The sequence below is a fragment of the Eleutherodactylus coqui genome, chromosome 12 (assembly GCF_035609145.1).
Source record: "Eleutherodactylus coqui strain aEleCoq1 chromosome 12, aEleCoq1.hap1, whole genome shotgun sequence".
In the NCBI taxonomy this organism is placed as follows: domain Eukaryota; kingdom Metazoa; phylum Chordata; class Amphibia; order Anura; family Eleutherodactylidae; genus Eleutherodactylus; species Eleutherodactylus coqui.
In genome coordinates, this window is record NC_089848.1 from 1,241,918 (window position 1) to 1,255,693 (window position 13,776).

General features: G+C 48.1%; 1 protein-coding gene across 3 annotated transcripts in view; it reads left to right on the forward strand.

Moving 5' to 3' along the window:
• Positions 1-13,776, forward strand: part of COBL (cordon-bleu WH2 repeat protein) — a 305,079-nt gene that overhangs the window by 178,082 nt on the left and 113,221 nt on the right. For all 3 annotated transcript variants that reach the window (XM_066584546.1, XM_066584547.1, XM_066584545.1), the window contains one exon: positions 8,087-8,278. In XM_066584546.1, coding sequence (XP_066440643.1) covers positions 8,087-8,278 — 192 coding nt within the window. The remainder of the gene's footprint in view (positions 1-8,086; positions 8,279-13,776) is intronic.

Consider the following 13,776-nt stretch of genomic DNA (forward strand, 5'->3'; position numbering starts at 1 on the left):
ACAGTAATAATACCACCCAGGGCGCCGAACACAGTAATAATACCACCCTGGGCGCCGAACACAGTAATAATACCAGCCAGGGTACATAACACCGTAATAATACCACCAGGGTGCCGAACACCGTAATAATACCACCCAGGGTGCCAAACACAGTAATAATACCAGCCAGGGCGCCCAAGACAGTAATAATACCAGCCAGGGCGCCCAACACAGTAATAATACCACCAGGGCACCCAACACAGTAATAATACCACCAGGGTGCCGAACACCGTAATAATACCACCCAGGGTGCCGAACACAGTAATAATACCAGCCAGGGCGCCCAAGACAGTAATAATACCAGCCAGGGCGCCCAACACAGTAATAATACCACCAGGGCACCCAACACAGTAATAATACCAGCCAGGGCGCCCAACACAGTAATAATACCAGCCAGGGCGCCGAACACAGTAATAATACCAGCCAGGGCGCCCAACACAGTAATAATACCAGCCAGGGCGCGGAACACAGTAATAATACCAGCCAGGGTGCCGAACACAGTAATAATACCAGCCTGGGCGCCGAACACAGTAATAGTACCACCCAGGGCGCCGAACACAGTAATAGTACCACCCAGGGCGCCGAACACAGTAATAATACCAGCCAGGGCGCCGAACACAGTAATAATACCAGCCAGGGCGCCGAACACAGTAATATTACCACCCAGGGCTCCAAACACAGTAATAATACCAGCCAGGGTGCGGGACACAGTAATAATACCACCCAGGGCTCCAAACACAGTAATAATACCTCCTTCTTGTGCTCTTCGTAGGCTCCACATAGTGCCAGTTTTAGTGCCCCCAATCAGTAGTAATACCTTCTTTATTCTCTTCACTTAAAATACCCCTGCCTCTTAAGGTCTCCGTTCAGTGATAATGCCCCTCATGGCCCATTTAGTAACAATGCCCCATTATAATTGCCCCCCTGGAAAACTCTAAGAAAGTAACACATAAGTTAACCCACAAGATAAATCAGGAAAAAAGTATGCAAAATGCTACCAATAGAAGCTGCAGGACATTCAGTCTTCATCCAGCTGCATTGATGAAAAGTTACGGTGGCCACAAGGGGGCGACAGAAACTAAGATTTCATCAAAAATAATTTTGCTTTTTAAAAGTAGTTCAGCAAAAAGAAACCTTCTGAGCATCGGAGAACACGGCTGCAGGTCATGTCTGCCGCAGTTTGTACCCCCCATCAACACACTCCACCCAAAGATAGTGGAATTGCGTTACTTTTTCATTTCACTCGGTATAATGAAAACAAAGGTTTAGTACTGTGTTAGTCAGGAGAGCAAACTGTGATTGTTCTCAGTGCAGGATCACGAAGTCATCCCAGACAGATGTCTGCCCGGCCTCTGAAGACTTCCATTGAAGTAGAACTCACCACCTCCTGTGCCAACCTGTTCCACTCATTGATCCCCTCACTGTCTAATATCTAATGTATGTCTCCTCCCTTTCAGTTTCATCCCATTGCTTCTAGTCTTTCCTTGTGCAGATGAGAATAGGGCTGATCCCTCTGCACTGTGACAGCCCTTCAGATATTTGTAGACAGCTATTAAGTCTCCTCTCTTCTTCTAAACATTCCCAGATCCTTTAACCGTTCCTCATAGGACATGATTTGCAGACCGCTCACCATCTTGGTAACTCTTCTCTGAATTTGCTGCAGTTTGTCTATGTCCTTTATAAAGTGGGGTGCCCAGAACTGGACCCAGTATTCCAGAAGAGGTTCGACTAAGGAAGAGTAGAGGGAGATAATGACCTCACGTGATCTAGACTCTAGGCTTCTCTTAATACATCCCAGAATTGTGTTTGCCTTTTTGGCTGCTGCATCACATTGCTGACTCATGTTCAGTCTATGATCTATTAGTATACCCAAGGCTTTTTCACATGTGTTGCTGCTTAACCCAATTCCTCCCATTCTGTATGTGCTTTTTTCATTTTTCTTGCCCAGATGTAGGACTTTGGTATTTAACAAGGAGAAATGCATTCTGTTAGTCGCCGACCACTGTGCAAGCTTTTCTAGATCTTTTTGAATCCGCTCTCTCTTACCCAATTGTTAGCTATCCCTCCTAGCTTTGTGTCAATAGTAAATTTGATCAGTTTCCCATCAATTCCCTCCTCCAGATCATTTAAAGCAATGTTGACCAACACTGGGCCTCTTCACTGCAGGAGGTGCAGCAAGTACCACTGTAAGGAGAAGGGGAGAATAGGGACCGCAGTCCTTGGGATCAGTGGGGCGGGGGGTCTCAGCGATAAGACCCCCATTGATTAGACTTTTATCACCTATCCTATGGACAGGTGATAGAAGTTACAACCACTTTAATCCCATTAGGGTAGAGAGAAGATAATCTGAAAATGCAATAGGCCTCCTTTCATCTGTTCCGTAGCGGAACCAGAACTGAATTTAACGTTACAGTTGTGTGCAAAATGCCTAGAAAGACAACGGAAAGGAAACCTGTTGGTAACTTTTGCCTTCTCTTTCTGTGGTTTTGCAAGTGTTGTAAGTATGCTGCTGCTTACATATTGTAAATTGTATGCACATTGTAACAGATACATTCGATACTCTGAACCGCAGTGCAAAAGTGATTAGTGGGGGGACGCTTGTGAGATCAGTGGCCGGAGGGGAAATATTCTGGCAGCAAAGACCACACACTTTACTACATGTGGTGTCTATTATCCAAGGAAGCCTGCATATGGATCCTTGTTTTTTGCATAGGCAGCTTGGGGCCAACAGAGCATGTAAACCAGCTGTTACTATGAGGCGGTTGTTGTCCCCCTGGCTTGTTGTCCGGCTGCCGGGGCACGGGTGCCTGTCCGGCGTGGGCAGCGCGGTGCTGGTGGCACGCAGCGCCGTGCGCGCGCACCTGTGAGTGCGGCTGCCGTGCACGAGCTCCCTTTTGTTGCGTTCTGTTGGGAGTTCGCTGTCTCCCTCTCTCTGCCCCTCGGCGGAGGCTTTTGTTTAAGGTCGGGCAGAGACTTGCAATCACTGCCAGCTATTGGTTTCCCTCAGTGTGCTAGCTAGTCTGCCTCTGTTGGTCTCCTGCTTCTGTCATCTCGTCTGCTATACTTTGCTATTGCCCGCCTGGTTTTCCCACCTGCCTCAGTTCTGCTTAGTATTGTTTGTGTTGGTTATTTACATCTGTTTTTCTGTCGGTATTCTACCCTTTTCATCCAGGTACGCCAGTGTCCCTTTTTCGGTCCCTAGTGAGAGTAGGGACGGCGCCCGGTTACCTGCCTGGGGTTAGCCAGGAATGGAGGCAAGCAGGCAAGGACAGGGGTTGTGGGTGAGATCTAGGGCACCTGGACTGGCGTATCAAGGGTAGTATACCGCAACATAACAGCTGGCCATTAAAATTGGTCTCCAGTGGAGGCCATGAGTACCCTCGCAAGTCAGTTGCAGGATTTGGTGGTCATGATCCAAGACCTGTCCGGATGGTGGCCCAGGAGCAGCGGGAGTTAGTGCATGTTTCTGCCACCCCTTCTATTCCTGAGCCCCAGTGTCCTCTTCCTGAGGTATTTTCAGGGGAGAGGAGCAAGTTTTTTGTTTTCCAGCATGCATGTAGATTGTACTTTCGGATGCGGCCCCACTCATCCGGCTCAGAATCCCAGAAAGTGGGATTGATTATGTCCTTACTTCAGGGTCCCCCCCAGACATAGGCCTACTCCTTACCCGAGAGTTCGGCTTGCCTATAGTCAGTTGATTTTTTTTTCCCGGGAACTTGGAGGTATTTTTGATGAGCCGGACCGTGTGGGGTTGGCGGTCTCTCATGTCTCTACGTCAGGGGCAGCAATGGGTAGAGGACTATTGCTCTAAATTTAGACAGTATGCAGGTGACACCTCTTGGAACGATAGCGCCCTTAAAGATGTGTTTTTGTTGGGTCTTTCTGACGCTGTCAAGGATCTGCTCATTTCTCATCCCGCTCCCGTGACACTCAATGATGCGATGGAATTGACGGTCAAAGCTGACAGGAGGCTGAGATCTAGAAAAGAGGAACGTCAGGCCCCTTAGGGCTAGGGAATCCGGCAGACCCCCTCCCACTTCTCCCATGCCAACTTCTGGTGCCGAGCCTATGGAAATGGATCACCTAAGTCCCGAGGAACAGCAACGGTTCCGGATGAGTCATCGTCTCTGCCTTCATTGTGGGAAAGCCAGACATCGTGTAGCGACCTGTCCTCAGAAGCATTTGCAACATCAGTCTGAACCGACGGAACACTTCAGATCCTAGGCGATCCTCGCTGAGTTCGTGGTGCCTTGTCTGGTTGGCTTCCAGAATTTCACTCAGTCCGGTCAAACTTTTATTGATTCGGGTGCTGCCGCCAATTTGATTAGTTTAAGTTTTGTCAGACCTCTGATGACTGAATTCTCGGCGTTAAAGATTCCCATCCGCTTCACTAGTATTGATTCTGCCCCTGTCTGCAGGGGTTGTACAATGGAGGACTTCCATTCTACAGTTCACAGTGGGGGTTCTTCATTCTGAGAATCTGTTGTTCTTGGTAATGGGAAAGGATGTCTGTTGATGTAGTGCTTGGTATGCCCTGGTTGGCACTGCACAATCCCTGATTTGATTGGTCCACCCGGGAGCTGACACATTGGGGGTTCTCCTGTCAATCACTTAGCTACTATATCCGTGTGTTCAGCAGATACAATACTTATTCCGGAGTATTTATCTGATTTTCATGATGTATTTTCCAAGAAACTGTCTGAGACTTTGCCTCCCCATAGGGAGTGGGACTGTGGTATTGATTAGATTCCCGACAGTCCCATCCCTAAGGGAGCCATTTTCAATTTGTCTAGGCATGAGCACCAAGCCCTTAAGTCCTATATCTCAGAGTCTCTGGCCAAACAACATATCAGACCGTCCAGGTCCCCTACCGGGGCAGGTCTCTTCTTTGTAGAGAAGAAGGATGGGACATTGAGGCCTTGTGTGGATTATCGGGCATTGAATAAGATTGCAGTGAAGAACCAGTGCTCCTTGCCCCTGATTCCTGATTTATTGAATCAGGTGGTAGGGGCCCACTGGTTTTCCAAATTGGACTTAATAGGGGCTTACAATTTAATTCGCATCTGAGAGGGAGATGAGTGGAAGACCGCATTCAACACCCCGTTAGGACATTTTGAATGTCTTGTCATGCCCTTCGGACTTTGTAATGCCCCCGCGGTGTTCCAGGGGTTTATGAACGCGGTCTTCCACGACTTCCTGGGGGTATTTTTGGTCATATATCGCGATGACATTCTGGTGTATTCCACTGACTGGGACTCACATGTGCGGCACCTGAGGTTGGTTCTGACCCGTTTGCGTGAGTGCAAACTTTTTGTCAAGTTGGAGAAATGCATTTTTGGTACTAAACAAGTGTCTTGCCTTGGTTATGTGATTTCACCCACAGAGATTCAGATGGAGTCTGATAAAGTGGCAGCAATCTCCCAATGGGTCAGACCAGATAACCTGAAAGCTCTCCAGCGGTTTTTGGGTTTCGCAAATTTTTACCGCAAATTCATTAAGAATTATTTTGTTATTGCTCAACCCCTGACCGATCGTACCAAGAGGGGGCCGACTTGGTAAGATGGTCGCCAGAGGCCCTAGAGGCTTTTAGTCATCTCAAAAGGGTGTTTACTGCTGCCCCAGTGCTTGTACAGCCTGACGCGAGGCGACCGTTCTTCATTGAGGTCGATGCGTCTGAGGTGGGGGCGGGGGCTGTTTTGTCTCAGGAAGTCAGCGGGAGACCTGGGTATAGTCCATGTGCCTTCTTCTCGCGGACGTTCAGTTCGGCGGAATGTAACTACGACGTGGGTAATCGTGAGTTATTGGCGATTAAGTGGTCTCTTGAAGAGTGGCGTCACCATCTTGAGGGGGCTAGGCATCCCATTACCGTGTATACTGATCATAAAAACTTGGTATATCTCGCCAATGCTAAGAGAATCACAGCTCGGCAGGCCAGGTGGGCGTGGTTTTTCGCCAGGTTTAATTTCGTCTTTACATATGTTCCAGGGGAGAAGAACGTGAAGGCAGACGCCCTCTCACAGAGTTTCAGTTTGCCGGAAAGTGAGACAGTGGCTCCCGAGAATATCTTGGCCCCTGGGGTGGTGGTGGCAGCTGTAGAATCAGATCTTGTTCATCATCTACGGAGTTGTCAGCAGGACGCCCCCTCTGGGGTGCCGGAGGGCAGATGGTTTGTGCCAGAGACCTTGCGTCTTAGTCATTGAAGAGTCTCACTCATCTGTTCTCGGAGGCCATCCGGGGGTTCAGGGGACTCTGGATCTCTGTACGAGACACTACTGGTGGCCAGGCATGTCTCGGGAGATCTGCGACTTTGTTAAGGGATGCTCTGTCTGTGCACGCAGTAAAAGTCGGCGTCATCGGAGGGGCCTCTGAGACGGTTACCGGTGCCTGCAGCTGATGTCGCCACAGATGTGCTGCAGGGCATATGGAAAGAAGTACAGAAGAACCTGGAAGCACCGGGGCCCCGTATGCAGTTGTGTAGTGGGAGGCGTCTATCTGTATCTGAACCTTGCAGGGTGGGACAGAAGGTATATTTGTCTTCTAGAAATCTCAAATTGAAGGTTCCGTCTTTGAAACTGGCGCCGCGTTATGTGGGTCCCTTTGTCATCACGTGTGTAGTAAAGCTGCTTGCTTATGAACTTGATTTGCCAGCTACATGGAGGGTTCACAGGGTCTTTCACAAGTCATTATTGAAACCTTCTGTCCCTTCGGTGAGGGTAGTAGACCATAACACCAGCCTAATTAAAAATGGATTTACCAAAACAGGAACCCTCATGCAAGCCAAGTGTTTATCCCCGTGTACAAACTAGGGGCATTCCTGTAAACGCCGGCAGACGTTACTACTTGATGTACTTCTAACACTACTTATAAAAGGCCAATGCCGTCTCTTGGCCCCAACCCGCCAACAAGTATCCTGATTGGCCTTCTGCCCTAGAGTAGCGGACCCCCCGCCCCTCACACGGTACAATGTCCTGTGGTCTGTAACATGCAGATATTGGCTAGTAATGTCCTCTGCATTGGATATGGATGGGATACATAGTATTATATAAACACTGTGATAAGGTTATACATCATGCCTAATAACCAAACACCGAGAAAAACCAAAAAGAAGACAAAGGAATCTACCAAAATGCCACAAAAAGTAGGTTTGCAGCCGGTGTTTTTGTCCCATATAGACTTTAACCCGTTAACTAGGTATTCCCATCTGAGACGTCTATGGCATATCTACAATGCACCACAGGAGTGTGATAGATGCTTGGCCCACCTCGATCTCTAGTTTTTAGCCCCCCAGACCCCGGCTCAGCTGAATGCTGTGACTCCCATAGAGGTGAATGGAAGTTACAGTAAGCTGCACAGCTTACACAGCTGTGAGTTATGGGAATACCTCCTTAAGCCAACATTCTCCATACATGTATGGCAGATACACGCAGTGATTGCATGGAGTGGCCTTCGGAGTCTGTCTTTTACAGCTGACACTCAGCCACAGCAGCCACAAGCAGAGAACTCGGATCTCAGCTGTTAACCATTCAAATGCTGCGGTCAATTCTGACAGAAGCTTTTAAATGTCCCAAAACCGCCCCCCTGCAATGACATTGCGGGGTGCCCTTTAGGTGACATGGCAGGCAGGGGCTTTGTAAAGGTCCCCAGGGCTGCTGTGAGTTTCTGCCTATTAAGACGTGCCTATGTCATGTTTTAACAGAATGTCTGCAGAAATACGATGTACAGTAATACTGAAGTATTGCAGCCTATTGTGTAAAGCAAACACACAATCGCAAGTTCACGTTCCCTATGGGAATTTAAAAAATGATTTCACAATTGCATTATTTTCTAATCCATACGAAGGCATTGTTTGGGAAAACAGACAAGTTAGGAAAAAAGTGTTGGAATAATGAAAAATACAACCTGAATGACAGTTCGGATGACTTACCATGGATATTCTTGTTTAGCCCAGTGAATGTATCTTTGTGTTTCGGCGCTTTATACGTTTACTTACATTCTCATTATATTGTATCCCGTAACGTTTCTCACATGTTGCCTTTTTCCTGTTCAGGGCTTTTTAACGGCTCCGAGCTCCCCGTCTGCGACCGCACGTCCTGCTGCACTTGGCGCATCATTGTCGCTTAGCAATATATCTGGGATTGGTTCTAGACCTGAGATGAAGAAGCGCAGAGCTCCTCCTCCTCCTCCTCCTCCAATGACGGCTGCCGCTGAGGACACCCCTGCAGACATGTCAGCTGACCAGGTATTTAGGTTTGGAAATAACAATTCCTTTAATTGTATTCGCACGGATGATCTACATTCAAGCGTTGCTGGACCTGCTGTAGAGTCATAGTAGCTTTATATACCAGAGGGGTGTAAGTAATCCCGTATACACTGAAGGTCCACGAATCGTGATGATCGTCGGATTAGCCGTTAGTTCTGCAGCCACGACCCGCTTACTTTAATTTCATATTCTACTCCCTTAGTCCAAGCAGGGTCCCGGCGCTCTCAATGTCAAGTGGGTGGTCCTCACCGCTCGCTCTCAGTGGTCGATGCCAGGCTTTACAGTCTGACATTACTGGTAATACGGACTATCCACTTGACACATTGACAGTGTTGGAAGCCAGAGCTTCAATGGTGGCTCAGTGGTTAGCATTGATGCATTGCAGTGCTAGGATCCTAGGTTCAAATACGACCAAGATGCAGATGTTGTCCTTGGTCAGATTGGAGCCCAGGACTCCAGTGATGCAAGGCAACAGTGCTAACCACTGAGCCACTTCTTTGGAGGAAGAGAAGAACAAACAATAAGAGAACATAGAAACTCCTTGCTGATTTGAACCTATGACCTGGGTACTGCAAGGCAACCGTGCTAACAACTGAGCCGCAGAGCTGCTTCTTCATCCAAAATAGAAGGAGAAGTGGAAGAAGAAGCATATCTCTTCTTCTCCTTCTCCTCCTCCTAAGGTTCAGATGTGACTGAGGATAACATCTGTCTGGAGTTTTTCAAAGTCCATGCAGAAGTTGTCCGATTTAAACCTAGGATCACAGCACTGCTGAGCCGCACGCTTTGAAGGACCACCATGTTCCATACTAGTTTATGGGGTTTTTATGAACTGTCTGAGGTTTGGTCCTCGCTGAACAGCAGGTTAGTAAAGTTCTGCTTGAGTTCTACAGGTTGGGTTCGCTCATCTCTACTGCCCGCTGTTGTGTTCTAGTGAGGTGACAGAGACTGTAATGGTGCGTCCTCATAGAGAGCCACTAACTGTAGAGCCATCTGCCCTGAAAAGAGACTGTTGCTAATAGCTCTCTGCCCATTAGAGACTGTGACCCCCAGCCATCTGCCCTGAAAAGAGACTGTTGCTAATAGCTCTCTGCCCATTAGAGACTGTGACTCCGAGCCGTGACTTTATAATGCAGGATATCTGGATTATTTCATCTTGGGTCTCGCGGACCGACGACTGGCAACCGTCACACAGCAAGATGGCGGCTAATGTTGTTTTACACGGCAAAATATCTTCATGCAGATTCCATCTTCACCTTTTGGTTTATAGGAAGTCCAATGTTTTTGTCAGTAGGGAAGAACGTCAGTTCCTCATTAGCGGGGCTTCCTTAAGAAGATAACATGTTTGTTTAGGACTGCTACTGTTGCTGACAGGAAAGTCCTGGAAGAGAGCAAGCCGTTTATATGTGTGGTGACGCACGAGGGAAGCCGCTCCTCAAGGTCAGCAGATGCTTCATTATTAAACTTCACAAGCAGAGAGTGTCAGTGACTGCTGCTCCCGGTCTGTGACTGCATCCAGCGGGGTGCTGCAGAGTGCAACGGAGCTGAGAGGTGATGCAGTGTATTACTGCAGTGTGCATATAGGGAGAGTCCGGGGAAAGCTGGCCTCATATATTACAGCTTTCTTTTAAAGATACTTCAGCAAACTGCCTTTTTATATATATATATATATATATATATATATATATAAAAAGGTGAAAGCCCTCACTGACTCACTCACTCACTTGCCACTAATTCTCTGACTTCCCAGAGTCGTACAAACATGAAATTTGGCAGGAGCATTCTATAGGTGGGAAAGTAAAGGCGTCACAACTCAATTATTAAGTGCTAATTGCAAAAGTATTGGCACCCTTGTGTAATGTAAGGTAAAGTCCCCTGGTGCAAGCACCAAGTCATAACTGACTCCTAGCATGACCAGTATAAATATAAATGCACAGCAGCACTCCCCAAAAAAAAGCACCAGCGGTGTGGGGCACAGAGCAAGCATGCAAAGCTCAAAGGAAGCTCCCCCCTCCAGGGTCCACAGTCCACTTGAAAATTAATAGGAATAGAGCCGCATGCCCAGGTTTTAGTAAATATGCTTCTTTATTTCTCCATATACATAAATAACACACAACGTTTCAACCCCATCCGGGGTCTTTGTCAAGCTAAAGATTTGACTCCTAGGGTGATGTCCCATTGTGATGTTCTTTTGACAGACCGTTTTTTGAAAACGTCACGATGTGACATCCCCCTAGGAGTCAGTCATGACTTGGTGCTTGCACCAGGGGACTTTACCTTACATTACACAGGGGTGCCAATTCTTTTGCAATCAGCATTGAATAATGTGACCCCTTTACTTTTTCTGTTTAAGACCCAAAGAATGGTCGTGCCAAATTTCACGCTTGTACGACAGCAGGAAATTACACGACATAGAGGTGCCAATACTTTTGCAATTAGCATTGAATAATGTATATAATCTAATTCTCTAACTTCCTGATGTCGCACAAATTTTGAAATTTGGTACGACCATTCTTTAGGTCCCAAATAGGAAAAGTAAAGGGGTCACAACCAGATTATTCAATACTAATTGCAAAAGTAACTGCACCCCTATGTAATTTAACTTCCTGGTGTTGTGAAGGTCCTTCTTTAGGTCCTAAGTGAGGAGAGTGGGGGAGGGGGTACATTCTGCAGAGGGACATCGGTACATGCAGCCTGATGAGAATCTAACACTCCTCTGTGTATACATATTTTATTGCTTGGTTCCTCTATAGTAAGCATGACTTACTTTCCATGCAAACAACAGGTAAACACCTGTATTCAATAACTCGGGTGAAGCCGGGTATATCAGCTAGTGTGTTATAAGGTTTATCCCATTCATATTATTACAGCTTAGAAAACTCCCTAATGAGTCACTGTGTAACCCCTCTGAACTTTGCTGCCCACAAAGTTATTAGACTGGTTCTATCTATTGGCTAAAAAGCATTTAAAGGCTCAAAAAAGCTGATGTCTCATTTGTGGGATTGTCTCAGCATTCAGTCCTTCCAACCTGAGCTCCATGGTTACATGTGGGCCTTAGAAGCACAGAGCAGTATCCTCATGCGGCTGGGTGCAGTCAGTGATGTCTGGATGTGTCGTCCTACATAGAAGGCTTGGAGACCACACTGACTATAGACAGATACTACATTAATGAAGGCTCTGCATAGTTGTTCTAATATTCTTCAGGACAATTCCATGTTGGGAAACCAATCTTTATCCATAAGGATAATGTGTAATGAGTCTGGCCTGGGCTAGGTCTCTCGAGAACAAGCCAGTGGACTGTGGCATTCATTTCTCCTAGATTTAGGGTCTCGTTTTTTCTGAATACCTTGGGGCTAAAGACTCCCCGGGGCAGGAGGTGTCCTCTTGGAGGCCGGGTTGTCTGCTTGTTCCTGCTGACGTCGAGCAGCATTACGGAGAAGAGATTGCAGGCTGTGAGATGGCGCCTAGTCAGGGACAAGCCAGAGATGCATAACCAAGGAGACTCCCGGGACTACGGCTATTGTCCCACTTAGGAGGGACGAGAGTCATCTAAAGCACTGCATGAGCGCGGATGTCACTCCGCCTTGTTAGTTTGACCGAATCTTGAGTGATAATCGTCTGATGTAATTGGCCCTTTTAGACAACTAAAGTCACACTGAAGAAAACACAAGAGGATCTGGAGACGGAAGGGAGATGACAACTGAGGCCAGAATTGGTCTTAAATTGAGTTAGATGTAATTGATGGAGGCGGCACGTTATGTGATGTATTACCCGGCACAGAGCCATGTCCCAAGCATAATGCCTGCAGCAACCAGCATCTCGGGTCATTGAAGCAAATAGAATGATGTTTGTTTAGACATTTTTAAGACATTTGCTTAGAAAGGTCAAGGTTCCACCATGTTTTTACTAAGCATTGGTTGGGGGTATCATCTCTCCTTAAAGAGACACCTAGAAGGTGAGTGAGGAGACTCTTAAGGCCATGCATGCTCCTCTGGGTAATATATGCAAATAAGGAAGATGGAACAGTACCTCCACAGCACCACCTATTGGATGGCAGCATTCCTGCAGGTCAGTGTCTGGCCCTTTCTACAGGTCCTTATAAGTACATTAGTTGATGGTGCTGCGGAGGTATTGCTCCATCTTCCTTATTTACTAAGCATTATATCACTAGATTCAGCTTCTGTATTCCCAGTATACATATATCCGTGATGCGATCAATGCCTGCAAACGCCATGATGTCCTCTCTGTGAATGGCCTCCGATGCTCCAAGATAAAGGCTTCCCATGAGCGCTGCGAACTATTAGCAATGCACACATTTACCTGTTCATGAGAAACACTCGGCCTCTTAGATTATAATCCACCGTGAGAAGTGTGTCAAGGCAGACGGACGGACGGGTAATGCCACTTCAGCCTGGAGACAGACGGGTAATGCCACTTCAGCCTGGAGACAGACGGGTAATGCCACTTCAGCCCGGAGACAGACGGGTAATGCCACTTCAGCCCGGAGACAGACGGGTAATGCCACTTCAGCCTGGAGACAGACGGGTAATGCCACTTCAGCCTGGAGACAGACGGGTAATGCCACTTCAGCCCGGAGACAGACGGGTAATGCCACTTCAGCCCGGAGACAGACGGGTAATGCCACTTCAGCCCGGAGACAGACGGTTAATGCCACTTCAGCCCAGAGACGGACGGGTAATGCCACTTCAGCCCGGAGACGGACGGCTAATGCCACTTCAGCCCGGAGACGGACGGGTAATGGTACTTCAGCCTGGAGACAGACGGTTAATGCCACTTCAGCCCGGAGATGGACGGTTAATGCCACTTCAGCCCGGAGACGGACGGTTAATGCCACTTCAGCCCAGAGACGGACGGTTAATGCCACTTCAGCCCGGGGACGGACGGCTAATGCCACTTCAGCCTGGAGACAGACGGGTAATGCCACTTCAGCCTGGAGACAGACGGGAAATGCCACTTCAGCCCGGAGACGGACGGTTAATGCCACTTCAGCCCAGAGACGGACGGTTAATGCCACTTCAGCCCGAGGACGGACGGCTAATGCCACTTCAGCCTGGAGACAGACGGGTAATGCCACTTCAGCCTGGAGACGGACGGTTAATGCCACTTCAGCCCGGAGACGGACGCTTAATGCCACTTCAGCCCAGAGAAGGACGGGTAATGCCACTTCAGCCCGGAGAAGGACGGATAATGCCACTTCAGCCCGGAGACGGACGGGTAATGCCACTTCAGTCCGGAGACGGACGGTTAATGCCACTTCAGCCCGGAGACGGACGGTAATGCCACTTCAGCCCGGAGACGGACGGGTAATGCCACTTCAGCCCGGAGACGGACGGGTAATGCCACTTCAGCCCGGAGACGGACGGTTAATGCCACTTCAGCCCGGAGACGGACGGCTAATGCCACTTCAGCCCGGAGACGGACGGCTAATGCCACTTCAGCCCGGAGACGGACGGGTAATG